The sequence below is a fragment of the Nerophis lumbriciformis genome, linkage group LG01 (assembly GCF_033978685.3).
Source record: "Nerophis lumbriciformis linkage group LG01, RoL_Nlum_v2.1, whole genome shotgun sequence".
Classification (NCBI taxonomy): Eukaryota; Metazoa; Chordata; class Actinopteri; order Syngnathiformes; family Syngnathidae; genus Nerophis; species Nerophis lumbriciformis.
In genome coordinates, this window is record NC_084548.2 from 47,683,721 (window position 1) to 47,697,628 (window position 13,908).

The 13,908-nt window shown below is 39.5% G+C and overlaps 1 protein-coding gene across 1 annotated transcript; it reads right to left on the reverse strand.

The window, feature by feature from the left end:
* Window positions 1-503: 503 nt before the first annotated feature.
* On the reverse strand, window positions 504-13,806 carry LOC133622314 (chemokine-like protein TAFA-4). Its single transcript, XM_061984913.1, has 5 exons — window positions 13,592-13,806; window positions 12,872-12,994; window positions 11,949-12,104; window positions 4,985-5,109; window positions 504-1,587 (listed from the first exon to the last, which is right to left on the reverse strand). Exons 2-5 carry the CDS (start codon window positions 12,987-12,989, stop codon window positions 1,576-1,578), a joined length of 411 nt encoding a protein of 136 aa, XP_061840897.1. The 5' UTR covers window positions 12,990-12,994; window positions 13,592-13,806; the 3' UTR covers window positions 504-1,575.
* Window positions 13,807-13,908: the final 102 nt, after the last annotated feature.

The following is a 13,908-nucleotide window of genomic DNA, read 5'->3' on the forward strand; positions in this document are numbered from 1 at the left end:
ACCAACTAGTGTTGTCCCGATACCAATATTTTGGTACCGATACCGGTACCAAAATGATTTCGATACTTTTTGGTACTTTTCTAAATAAAGGGGACCACAAAAAATTGCATTATTGGCTTTATTTAAACAAAAGATCTTCGGGTACATTAAACATATGTTTCTTATTGCAATTAAGTCCTTAAATAAAATAGGGAACAAACAAGACAACTTGTCTTTTAGACCCCATTTGATAGGTGACTACCTATATGACTTCCTATAATTAGTTTTGTTACAAAACATATATTAAATAATTTTCCATTTTGAGTGAAAAAGCACTGTGCAAAAATTGTTTCACATAAAAAAAAATTTTGTAATGGGGGGCCTCCAAATAAACTTTTTCGAAGGGCCCCAATTTGCACCCAACCTTATTACTACAGTATTACTGCTTCTACAACTAATGTCAGTAATTAGCGTACATCTAATGTATAGCTGTGATGTGGTTATTTTGCAGGGTATTTGTGTAAAAGAGGCTTGTGTGGAGAGTAGATTTAAATAGCATTGGACAATACAATTATTTGAAGGACAAAAACTAATGTGCATAATCGGACCACTGTGGAGAAGAAGGCAAAGAACCCAAACAATCAACTTGTAGCTTTCAACAGCACACAGTATGTGACATTTATTATCATTTAATGTCGCAGATTGAAAGGTAAGCTGTCAGTATATTTGTATTAAGTTAATATAACCTTCTTATCTCCTCATTGGAGAATTTACAAGCAAACACAGTGGCTGAACACCAGAGATAAAACACAAGACAATGAGAGTGGGTCCAGAAGGAATATTATTCATAAAGAAGATGAAGTGGTAATAGCAGAAAACATTCTGTCGGTGGCTACACTTTGCTCCAAGGCAAAAAATCTCCAATGTTCATCGCTATTACAATAAGCTGCCTCCCCTCAACAGCAGCACTGAGTTTGGAGAGATAAACAAAAGCTTGATGTAAATACTCTCAACGGTGAAGATGCTCCTCTTCTCTTTTCTCTTTGTGATTAGAATTTCAAACATTTCTTGTTTTGCATCGGGGTTGCCCGTCCAATCCGTGCGTGCATGAGAGTACATCTTCATGTCAAAGACGAGTCCAAGAAGATCTGACCTCTTTATAGAACCCAAAGTGAGTCTAAAATAGACTCTTGTCCGCTGTTCTACAGTATTTATGCTCCTGAAAATCCACAAACTCTCCTTTGTAGTGGTTGACAGCAGACCGAGCCAGTACTTGAATAACGCACCATGTTCTCAGCACATCACTGCAGGAAATAAACGCTCACAGGAGCCGGCTGTTTGGGTTGGGACACGGCACTGCTTGGTTTTATCTTGGCTAATAGATTGTCTACTCTGTGGGATTAACCCGGACCAAATCTGTATTTAAGACGAGGGATATTGAAATAATGAGTTACCGCAGCTTAATGCAAAGCAGGAAATATCTAATTAAATCTACATTCTTTGTAGCTCCAACAGCCCCGCAGGGTCCAGAGTTACTTGAGCTGACTGTTGCCAGCAAGGAAGGCTGTGCTCCGATTGGACCAAGCTGATGCCTGCCTACCGCGACACCTACAACAACAACAACAACACAAAAAGAGCAATAATTCGGTTTATGGTACAGTATAAACATTTGTTTTGATTTCATCCAACTTGCCCGCAACCCTGAAAAGGATAAGGGGTACAAAAATAAATGAACAAATGAACTCGGGCTTTATAGTGGAAGCGCAAGAGTCAAATGCCCCAGAGCAGTGACTCCCAGCCACATTAGTGTGCTGTGTGTGATCTTCAGGTGTGCTGTGGGAATTTTTTTAATTTTCCATAACTAGTTGATTGGCAACACTAAATTGACCCTAGTGTGTGAATGTGAGTGTGAATGTTGTCTGTGTTGGCCCTGCGATGAGGTAGCGACTTGTCCAGGGTGCACCCCACCTTCCGCCCGATTGTAGCTGAAATAGGCTCCAGCACCCCCCGCGACCCCAAAGGGAATAAGCGGTAGCAAATGGATGGATGGATGGATAGTCTGAAAATTATTATTCACAGTGGAACCTTGATTTACGAACCTCCTATAATACAAACCACAGCTTGAATAAAAATATGCGTTGTTGTACAAACTTTGTCTAGGTGTACGTACATTTCATTCACCCATTTTGTACCCGACAGCAGATCCATTGTAGGCAGGCTGATCAATTTGCTATGTGGTCGTAAGCTACAAATTGCTTCATTGTGTGCTTTTTAAGTGGGTTTTTTTTAGCCTTTTTCTCGCTCAATGTGAGTCCGAATAAAGCAAAGCAAAAGCAGTATTTTCACATACTCTGTGGCTTGTAAATACAATTGGATGTGGTTTAATGGATACAATGAAACACAAATAAGCGTAACTACTGGTACTTTAAGGTTAACATTGTTTCTTATGGAAAAATTTGTTTTAATAAACAAACTTTTCTGTTTACGAACCCTATTCAAGAAACAATTGAGTTCATTACTCGACATTCCACCATACTTGCCAACCTTGAGACCTCCGATTTCCGGAGGTGGGTGGGGGGGGGGTTGGGGGAGGACAGGGGCGTGGTTGAGGGCGGGGGTGTGGTTAAGAGGGGAGGAGTATATTGACAGCTAGAATTCACCAAGTCAAGTATTTCATACATATATACATACATATACATATATATATATACATATATATATATATATATATATATATATATATATATATATATATATATATATATATATCAACATCCTGAAAATATGCAAACAAAACTGTGTTTAGATAATTGATACTTCAAACTTGCATAAATACATCTTAAGGAATATAACATAACTTGGCTTCTGAGAGCTTCAAAATGTAATGAATAAAATGCTAAAGTTGTTGATAAACAAGCAATTATTTTAATAATTAAATATGGTCATTTTAAATGAATTATTGTGATCATTTAAAATTAATTATTTCCAATATATTTATTGTAATGTATAATTCTATGGCTGGATGTAATAAGGAGTCAGAAAAAATACAAATAAAAATACAATTAATTTTGATGTTTTTAGCAAAATATAGTAAAAATGTATTTAGTTGTTTTTTTCTTCATTAATAAATATATTTATTTTTAGGTAAGATAAACATAATAATACAATTTATCTCTAGTCTGGATGATTTAGTTCTTGTCACCCTGTCCTCCTGTCATAAAAAAAAGGCTGTCCTCACTCAGGTCCGCATCCCTCCAGCTCCGGCTGAAAATCGGGAGATTTTCGGGAGAATATTTGTCCCGGGAGGTTTTCGGGAGAGGAGCTGAATTTCGGGAGTCTCCCGGAAAATTCGGGAGGGTTGGCAAGTATGCCGTTCCACTGTAGTTACTACAAATAATTCTATCTAGACTGGTGACGTCGAGTGACAGGCAGAACAATGAAAAGCTTTTCCACTAGATGGCAGCTGTGTGTATTCACCCGTTGCCATTCATAGGACAGAATAAATAATGGCACACTTGGTGTTGTGCCATCCGATATTTATCATGTAATTTATGTGCCTTGGCTCAAAAGTTGGGAAACACTATACCTTGGCAGTCGTACGTTTTGGAACTCAACCAAAATGTGTGTGTGTGCGTGTGGTGGAGGGGTATGATTCAGAAGTGTTTATTGGAAATTAAACCAACATGGTGAGTGATGTTGTTTGTGTTGTACTGCACATCTCACAAGGGAGCATTTAAATGATACATATATTTGGCTTGTGTGTGATGCTGCCACAGAGGGGCACCAGTACTTGCACAGAAGAGATATACGATGACAACAGAATAAAAAATGAACAGGAGTAGGCTACACGTGACTCTGTCTGCTCTACAGTACAATATTACTAAAAATAAAAGAACAACTGCAAGTATAGCAGAAAGTGACCTTATTTTTGTCTTTGAGGGAATAGTCCGTTTTTGAGAGAACCCTTATCAACATATCGTGACATTGGAGAGTCTGCTGTATCATAGGATTAGTTGGGGATAGTCACCTTTGTTGAGTATCACATCTTTATGTAGAAGCAAGAATTTAAACAGCAATACGCTACAAATGAAAGTTGATGCAATGTCTTGCTATATGAAGAAAAGTCTTTCTGTCAGTGTTGTAGCAGCACTGGATCACCTACTTCAACGATCTGTAATACTCTTGCATTGGCTTGACATCTTTAAGTTTGGACATCCTTGTAATGTAATATGTAATGGCTAGAAATGACTGCCGTGAAACTCCAAAACTACTACCCCCTACTGTTTTCCCAAAGTAGCAAATTGTTAATAAACTTTAGCAGTTAAATAAAGCATACTTCTTGCTTACTTTTTGCCTGTGTACACTTTACATTCTTTGCAGCTGGCCTGCTGTGCAATCAGTTAACAAAAGCCCAAATCAACGGAAAATCAAGCTTGCATCAATTACATTTGCCTTTATTTCGTCTATTGTGGGTTAGTATGTAGTATGTACCATACTGTAAATTGGCAAGAAAAGTGGCTCTCTTTCAAACAGGGCGTTCACGCTGCAAGTGCTCGCCTGCTCCTGTGTCACGCAGAATCAACCCAATCAACCACGACACAACAGAAAGGCAATTTATGAGAAAGCACGTTTCCAAATGCGGCGCCGCTCCCATTGGCCGTCAGATTTAATTACACGGGTTTTAGTGCACTGCATTAGTTTGCAGCTTTTTCTCGTGTTTGTCCTGTTGGCCCCATCATTCACCAGATTATAGAATTAGGTTTTGTGAGCCCACTTTGAGAGCAAAGAGGGCCGATGTGGCCACTGGGAGCAGTGATCACGCTTTACTCTGTGATCTGTATTCGCTTTCAAAAGGAGAGCTTATGGTGTAATAAGCAGTGCAGATGATTTTGCATAAAAGTAATGTATTACGGAGCCGGGATTTTTCCATTGCACTATGCTCAAGCTGGTCGACCATAAACAGATTTAGTGTTGTTTTGCAAGGAGAATAACACCTTTTCCTCACCTTGGTAGTCTTTACTTTGTTCCCCGAGATGCACGACCAACCAGTCAGGTCAGGAAGAACTCGGCACTCCTCTCCATCCATGCACGGCTTCATTTTACACCACCACTTCTGACGCACGATTGAGGCTGTGGAAAAGTGACACAAAGATAATATAGGACTGTTGAGAAGGATGGAAGTAGTGTTGATATTACATTATGGACAATCACTTCATATTCTTTACTGCTAACTAGTGTTACCATATTGGAGTTATTGTGCAGAAATATGGGGAAACAACTACAAATGTGCGCCTTATTCACTAACTAGCGGTGGTACAAAAAAGATCAGTTAGAATAATACATAATGTTGGATATAGAGAACATACAAACCCTTTATTTATTGAATCAAAAATATTGAAATTCACAAATTTGGTGCATTTGCAAACAGCTAAAATGATGTACAAAGCTAACTATAACCTGCTGCCCAAGAATGTACAACAATTCTTCTCAACAAAAGAGGAGAAATATAACCTTTGAGGAAAATCTAATTTAAATTATTTGTATGCTCGTACAACACTTAAAACCTTCAGCATATCCGTATGTGGAATTCAATTATGGAATGGATTAACTAAAGAAATCAAACAAAGCACCAATATGATTCAGTTTAAGAGACTTTTTCAAACTACATGTTTCACAAAGTACACAGAACAATGATTAATTAATTAAAACCATTTTTTTTTTTTTAGATAAAGATTATTTATGTATTTAATATTTCTTTACTTACTATGGTATATTATTTATGTATTATTTATTCACTGTTTTGTTACAGAGAACAAGGAAATGGAATAAAATGGCTATGGTATGAAAAGGGGTGGGATTAAATAATAATCAGCTTCTTCCCACTCCTTTTCGGACGTGCTGTAATGAAACAACTGGAAATATGTGATGCATTACATTGTATCGTATGCATGTTCGAAATAAACTGAAACTGAACTGAACTGAATGATGTGTAGTAAAAATAAAGTACAGGTGGCTCTTTTTGCAAACGCATATCTCGAGCTGTGCGTCTGTAATCCACTTCACGTGTCTGTGTACTAATGTGTGTGTCTGTATTTCAATGTGTGTGCGTGTAATCAGGGCTGCTTGTGCGTGTTTTTGATTGTCTGTCCATATTATTATTTGTATGTGTCCGTATTTCCATGTGTGTGTCTGTATTTGGATTTGTGTTAAGCAGGAAACCTTGATTGGCTGTCTTTTTACACGTGACTTTTGCGACAATTCTGCCGTGTACGAGTTTCTTTGGTGAAAGAGTTGTGTGCGCGTAATCATATTTGTGACTGCCTGTAATAGAATCTGTGTGTGCGTACTAAAAGCTGTGTGTGCGTAAAAAAAACGTGTGTCTGTAGTCAGATTTGTGTGACACAGGAATCCTGATTGGCAGTATTTTTACACGTGACTTTTGCGAGTATTCTGCCGTGTACAAGTCTGTCCATGCAGTGATCCGAACTTGTAAAAAGACTTGTCTGTCATCAACTTCACCTGTCCTTTCTGTATACTAAACACGAGTCGGGGCCCTGCACCCACTCGCAGTCATGTTGGCGTTGAAGCAAAGAACAACGGACTTTCCATCACTTTTTGTGAATAAAATAATATTTTAGCAGTAACTTAGTTGTCAGAAGTACTTTGTACTGAAATAGGTCATCAGTCATGACATAAAGGCCAAAATGATCTCGTTTCCACCTTCCAGGGGGCGGGGCCCCCTTAGAGATAGGGCATATGTGAGAAGCTCTGTCATTCGGAAGGAGTTAAGAGTAGAGCCGCTTCTCCTCCACATTGTGAGGAGCCAAATGAGGTGGTTCGGGCATCTGGTCAGGGTGCCCCCGGACGCCTTCCTAGGGAGGTGTTTAGGGCACGTCCAACCGGTAGGGAGCCACGGAGATGACCATTGGTCTTACAGGCACCCTATCTCTAAGGGAGAGCCCCGCCACCCGACGGAGGAAACGCGATCATTTTGGCCGCTATATGTGATAAAATTACTCATAACTTATTTGATTAGAATATACTTCTGACAACTAAGTTACTGCTAAAATATGAATTTCCATTTACAGCAAGAGATGAAACGTCCATTGTTCTTGGCTTCAACGCCGACTTGTTGTGAGTATAAGGAAAAGAAAGCTCAGATCACTGCACGGACAGACAGCTCTTACACAACAGTGTCGCAAAAGTCACATGTAAAAAGGTTTCCTGTTTCAGACAAATCCAAATTTTTACACACATCGAAAGACTGATTTTTTTTTTATTACTAACAAACAAATCACATTATGGACAGACAACTTAATACACTGTGAATTGGATTACGGACACACAGAATGAGATGCGCGTTTGGAAATATTTTTGCTACAATACTACAAAACCCAAAACCAGTGAAGTTGGCACGTTGTGTAATTCGTAAATAAAAACAGAATACAATGATTTGCAAATCCTTTTCAACTTATATTCATTTGAATAAACTGCAAAGACAAGATATTTAATGTTCGAACTGAGAAACGTGATTTTTTTTTTTTGCAAATAATCATTAACTTAGAATTTAATGGCAGCAACACAATGCAAAAAAGTTGGCACAGGGGCATTTTTACCACTGTGTTAAATGGTCTTTCCTTTTAACAACACTCAGTAAACGTTTTGTAACCGAGGAGACCAATTTTTTAAGCTTTTCAGGTGGAATTCTTTCCCATTCTTGCTTGATGTACAGCTTAAGTTGTTCAACAGTCTGTGGTCTCCGTTGTGGTATTTTAGGCTTCATAATGCGCCACACATTTTTAATGGGAGACAGGTCAGGACAACAGGCAGGCCAGTCTAGTACCCGCACTCTTTTACTATGAAGCCACGCTGTTGTAACACATGGCTTGGAATTGTCTTGCTGAAATAAGCAGGGGCGTCCATGGTAACATTGCTTGGATGGCAACATATGTTGCTCCAAAACCTGTATGTACCTTTCAGCATTAATGGCGCCTTCACAGATATCTAAGTTACCCATGCCTTGGGCACTAATACACCCCCATACCATCACAGATGCTGGCTTTTCAACTTTATGCCTATAACAATCCAAATGGTTCTTTTCCTCTTTGGTCCGGAGAACACGACGTCAAGCTTGAGCCAGCTTTTTTGAAAAATGTTGAAGGCATCAAATTCCAAATGAGCTAATATTTGCAAAAAATAAACAAGTTTTCCAGTTTGAACGTTAAGTATTTTGTCTTTGCAGTCTATTTAATTGAATATAGGTTGAAAAGGATTTGCAAATCATTGTATTTTGTTTTTATTTACGATTTACACAACGTGCCAACTTCACTGTTTTTTGGGGGGGGTTTTTTAGTTTAGTTTATTCACAATACCATATAACAATTACATAGTAGTGAATATAATCATTTTAAGATGTTGGTACATGAAAGGGTCGCCCAAATAAGCTAGAAGAAGCTTTTGAAAGGGGGTCCAGAGGACAGTATATACATGGAATGATGAAACATGGTAGCAAGCACAACAACAAAAAACAACAACAACGCTATATGATAAACACAAGATAATAGTACTAAAGCAAGCATACACATACATACATACATTCATTCAACCATGCAAAACCCAACAGTAGTCTACCCCACATGAGGCATTAGAGATAGGTGGATAATAGGTAAGTTTTCAGTTTCTTTTTGAAGTTGGAGAATGGATACAGCATCTTGAGGCTCTCATTAAGCCGGTTCCAAATCTTTGGTCCCCTGCATACAACACTTCGAGCGGTACAAGCCAGTAAACGATGTTTACCTGATATCAGATCTAAGTTACGAGTGTTGTGGGCATGCTGGGGGTGGTAGATAGGAACCAAGCTACAGAGCCTAAGATTCAGCCTGTAAATGACTTGATAGGTTAAACAAGCATTTTGATAAAATATTGAACTCTGTCAGTCTTAAGAGAAGTTAATTAGTTTTGGGGTTTGTACTTCCATACACAAAAGAAAAAGACACATTGCCAGTGTGTAAGCAAAAAGACACCACGCGAGCGCAAAATGAGTCTGCGCGCGTGCAGAGAGGCCACGCGCACGCAGTGTGATTTATACACGGAAGGATTTTTGGCACGGTTTTGACACCATACACACTTGTATTAATTAATCAAAACTCTAATTTTGGTACGTAAGCACTAGCTTCACTCGAGAATATATTGCAGCGCTTCCAGCAAAATAATACAATAGCCCATGTGCGCCACACGCAGCGCAAGAAGACTGTATTCTTTCGCTAACAAAGATACACTGGCGAGGGATAACGTCAATTCGAAATTTGCTCCAGAGTTCAGGGTGAGAGACAAACGGTATGTCGATTATTTAGTATGTCTTGCATGTATGGGAAAAACTGACAATAAAAATCTTTGACTCATTCGTTTTGCACGACATTCTGTCTCCAAGGGGAGGGGAGGCTTATCTTAACCTGACTCTCGCCAGATCCTTGTAGTTCGCTGAGCTCCACACAAGGATCTGGCCTCGAAGGCATTGCAAACTCCTTCAAGATAGCAAAAAATAATGAACCAATCAGGATCGCCGGGCGGGATTTCATAAATGTGACGTAGCGTCGAAGCGACTGTTTGATTCAAACAACAACGGCGGCACGCAGCGAGGAGTGACATTGATTTTGCTATTGCAACTATTTTGCGACATCGATCGTCTACAGAAATTGCTGCGTTGTTTCAGTAAAATCTCTCTAACTTTTTGCTCTGTCGTTATCCAATATGTCGGCTGTTCTATTTTGGATTTCCTAGCGTAGCTCTCATCAGCGTCACAGGTTGATTTCGATGTGAGGGGTTGAAGTAGCACGTCATTCAAGATAACGGACAAGTGGTTTATCCAATCACATACAATGATTTTTTTTTACAAGGCCCCGCCTTCTGAAATACATCTCCTATTGAGAAGTCCCAGATCCTTGTGTGGAGCTCAGCGAACTACAAGGATCTGGCGAGAGTCAGGTTAGGCTTATCTGGGGGCAGCATGCTAAACAAAAGGAAAGCGAAGTTAAATTAGATATGGTAAAATGCTCAGTGAGAAGTGGAGGAGTCCACATTGGCTGCATGCCGAGTGCAAGCCGCTCAAACGCTGCGACCATCATCAAGGATAAAGATGATCTCTTTGAACATGTGAAAGGATGTTCTACTGTAAAATGAACCGTGATAACTAAACAGCGTAATGGTCTCGTTATTTAGACTTCCTCCTCCCTTGTAACACTCCTTCCAGTTTGCATGACAACCACAGATATAAAAGTAAAAACGTGTTCTCTATTTTTATATGAATTTCATTGATTCTTTTATTTCATCTTTTTATTACTGTATGTTAAGTCTTTTGTGTATTCTGTAAGTGTTGATTTAGCTATGATTCAGGTAAAAGTTCTGACCATCACAAAAACTCAGTTTACCTCAGAGTCTAGGAACTCGTTAGTAAGACCACCTTACTTCTTGTAAGGTATCGATCACCCGCAATATTTTTATTGTTTGTCTGACTGATTTAACAATGTTCCTGTCTTGTAACTTTCAAACTGTGTGGAGTTGCCGCAGAAACAGAATAGTGGGTGGATTTCAGTTGAAAAGTTCTATAATGGATCGCCAATTCATATAGGCTGTGTGTGTTGTTTATTAGGGCACTACCATATGGCGCAAAGGTGTGCCGCGCTAAAGGGAGCGCCAAAACAATGGGCAGGGAATTATTTCTAGTTGGCATTGGTGATCAAAAAAAAAAGCTTTTCAAAAAGGCATATGAGTATGTTTTGTCAGTGTATCAAGAGAATGCTTGTAAACATTCAGGTCAGCTAAATACATTACAAAGCAAAACCCATTATACCTATTTGAGACATTGTTTTAAATAATAATAAAACAAATAACGTCAACCAAGGTGCAAACCTGCAACCCAAAATAAACAGATACACTAACCACTTCACTGCCACAATATACAAGACAATCTGATACATGCAGTGCTACCGGAAAGTATTCACAGCGCTTCACAGGTTTTCATCCAGGATGTCTCTATACATTGCTGCATTCATCTTGACTAATCTCCAAGTTCTTGCCGTTGAAAAACATCCCCACATCATGATGCTGCCACCACCATGCTTCACGGTCAGGATGGGGTTAGCCTGGTGCTGAGCGGTGCTTGGTTTCCTCCAAACATGACGCCTGGCAATGGTATTCACGCCAAAGAGTTCAAGCTTTGTCTCATCAGACCACAGAATGGTGTTTCTCATGGTCTGAGGGTCTTTCAGGTGCATTTTGGCAAACTTTTTACTAAGAAATGGCTTCCATCTGGCCACTATGCCATACAGGCCTGATTGGTGGATTGCTGCAGAGATGGTTGTAGCTCTGACAGAGTGACCATTTGGTTTTTTGTTACCTCCATGACAAGACTAGGATGAACGCAGCAATGTACAGAGACATCCTGGATGAAAACCAACGCTTCCCATTCAACCTGATGAAGCTTGAGAGGTGCTGCAAAGAGGAATGGGCAAAACTGCCCAAAGAGAGGTGTGCCAAGCTTGTGGCATCGTATTCAAACAGACTTGAGGGTGTAATTGCATATTGAGTAAAGGCTGTGAATCCTTATGTACCTGTGATTTTTTTATTTTAAATACATTTGCACAAAAAAACGTTGTCATTATGGTGTATTGTGTGTAGCATTTTGAGGACAAAAATGAATGTATTCCATTTTGGATTAAGACTTTAACATAACAAAATGTGGAAAAAGTGAACAGCAAATATTGGATTTTCTCCGGGCGTTGGCCACTAAATGCTCTGCCATTTTCTCAAGTAATAACGTCACTGTGGGAACGGTGTTGGCAGAAGAGGGGGAAAAAGTACCGTTCAGTGATTCGTAGAATCTGCCGAAGTATCAGCGCACTTTACTGACAAATATCATAATCATGTCACCCTCAAAAGAGCAGTAGGAGACAGTAGAAGTATGAAATAACCTTCAACGCAAGAGGGCAGCGCCCTTGTTGTCCCTGCTACATGTCCTGGGAAACAAGAACACTTGACCGTCTGAGAGCGCTCTTCAATCTTGTTCTTGTTGCAGCAGCGATGAGCCGCGACCACTTCACAAGTCCCTGTCCTCTCTTTCGATGATCCTTTAAGAGAATTTGGAAGGAAACAAGGTCATTCAGCTTGCAGAGTTAGTGTGTCACTGAAAAAAAAAAAGATGTCTTCTGCAACAAATGTCTATCTTATCTGGAAAATGCAGTTATTTATGAGACTCAAAATGATTAAACAAATGGGCCAGATTTTTTTTTTTCAAAGCCACAGCACCATCAAGTGGATGAAGGCTTTTAGCACTCATAGTCTGAGGACAACATTGTATTCATGAGAGTATTTTTAATCTCTTAATTGAATGTGCTGCTCAATGTTTAAATATAAATAACAGGATAATGCCCATGAATAGAATTTTCCGCAGAAGTGCATAATTTCACAGAAAAATAATACAATGGATGTTGCTTTTGATTATGACTCCACAGATGATTCATGCTGAACTGACTTTAAATTGGGGTGCAACCGAGCAGAGAGATAACAGAAACCTTCGCATGCATATTTCATACTCCGATCCGAGGAGACATGGCTGATGTCTGCTTGGCTGGCGACACTCGCAGGGCCCAAAGGTTAAATTCTAATTGAGTACACTGAAAAAAATATGTATAATAACAGTAGAAGAAAAACAAATAAGTTGTATTCGAAAGAGGGATCTAGCGGAGTTGCTGAAGTACTGCACTTATTGACAGGTGGTGTTGGTGCAGAGGGAATTGGAGGCTCAAACTGAATCAGGCAACGACGCAGGTGACCAGCTGCCCTAATGAGTTCCCTAGGCGGTGCATTGGTCTGGTTGGGTCTGACACATACATACCCGTTTGTCCCCTGGAGCTTTGGTTGCCAGTGGACCTTTGCTGGCTGCACATGCACACCAAGCATAGGAGGAGGAGACCCCAGTGGAGTGTCCTAGTCAAAACAATAGCCAGGGTCATCTTGCCTGCACACAGGGAACAAAAAGGAGGTTGAGGCAAATCTGAAACACAGAGGATTTGAGACGAAGCTCCTACATGCCTCCTGTTGGAGGGAGTATGACTTCTTGCGTTCACTTCTGATTCACAAGTGCTTCAGGCTGTAAACATGAGGGTGCTCAGCGATAGACTCTGAACACAAGTCGGAGTCAGAATGAGTCAAGCATGATCTGGAATTTCAAATTAGAGCACAACAGTCACATGAAGGAACATTTAACCCATTTAACTCTAATTATTCAAAGTAGTTGGTAAGCTATTACATTAAAGGCAACAACCTTACTGATCAAATAATCCAGTAATTTGTGAAATAACAATCAAAATAGGGTCAAGCTACAACAAAACTATCTCATGGAGCTTTTTAAAATAGTAAATATAAAAAAACTAAAGTCTCTTTATCTGTACAGCACAAGCTATATCAAGGAGCAGATTCCTTAAATAAAAAAAAGACAATAAAAACACCACGTAAAAATACACAATTCAAAAATAAAACATAAGAAAAACAATATACTGTAGTTTTATAGTTGCTTTTCTTCTCCAGACACCTTTTAGAAGAAATATTTACTTACTTCTAGCACTGCTCTTTAGTGGCAACACAAAAGATTTGTCAAGCTCCCATTAGTGTCCTCCAGAACAAGCATAATGCAAATCTTGTTCCAGCAAAGCTTTGTCGCAGGTGACGCTCCAGTTTACAAAGTAAAAAGAAAAGAGAAAAAAAAAAAGAATCCAAAAATTCAGAGAAAAGAAGGGCAACAGCAGAGCGCGTGCTGCACTTTCACACATGAGCTCCTCTCCTCTGGGATGAAGCTGGCCCCAGCAAAGCCTGCCAGCCTCATCCCAAGCGGGAAAATGAGAACTTAATCAAGACAGGGGCCATCTGTCTCCT

Excerpts from the sequence above, each read along its gene's own strand:
- LOC133622314 (XM_061984913.1), bottom strand. The coding sequence starts at position 12,989 with ATGACCCTGGCTATTGTTTTGACTAGGACACTCCACTGGGGTCTCCTC. Across the intron at positions 12,105-12,871 it reads AAGCTCCAGGGGACAAACGG|GATCATCGAAAGAGAGGACA; the intron begins GTATGTATGTGT and ends ATTCTCTTAAAG. Across the intron at positions 5,110-11,948 it reads GCTGCCCTCTTGCGTTGAAG|CCTCAATCGTGCGTCAGAAG; the intron begins GTTATTTCATAC and ends ACTTTTCCACAG.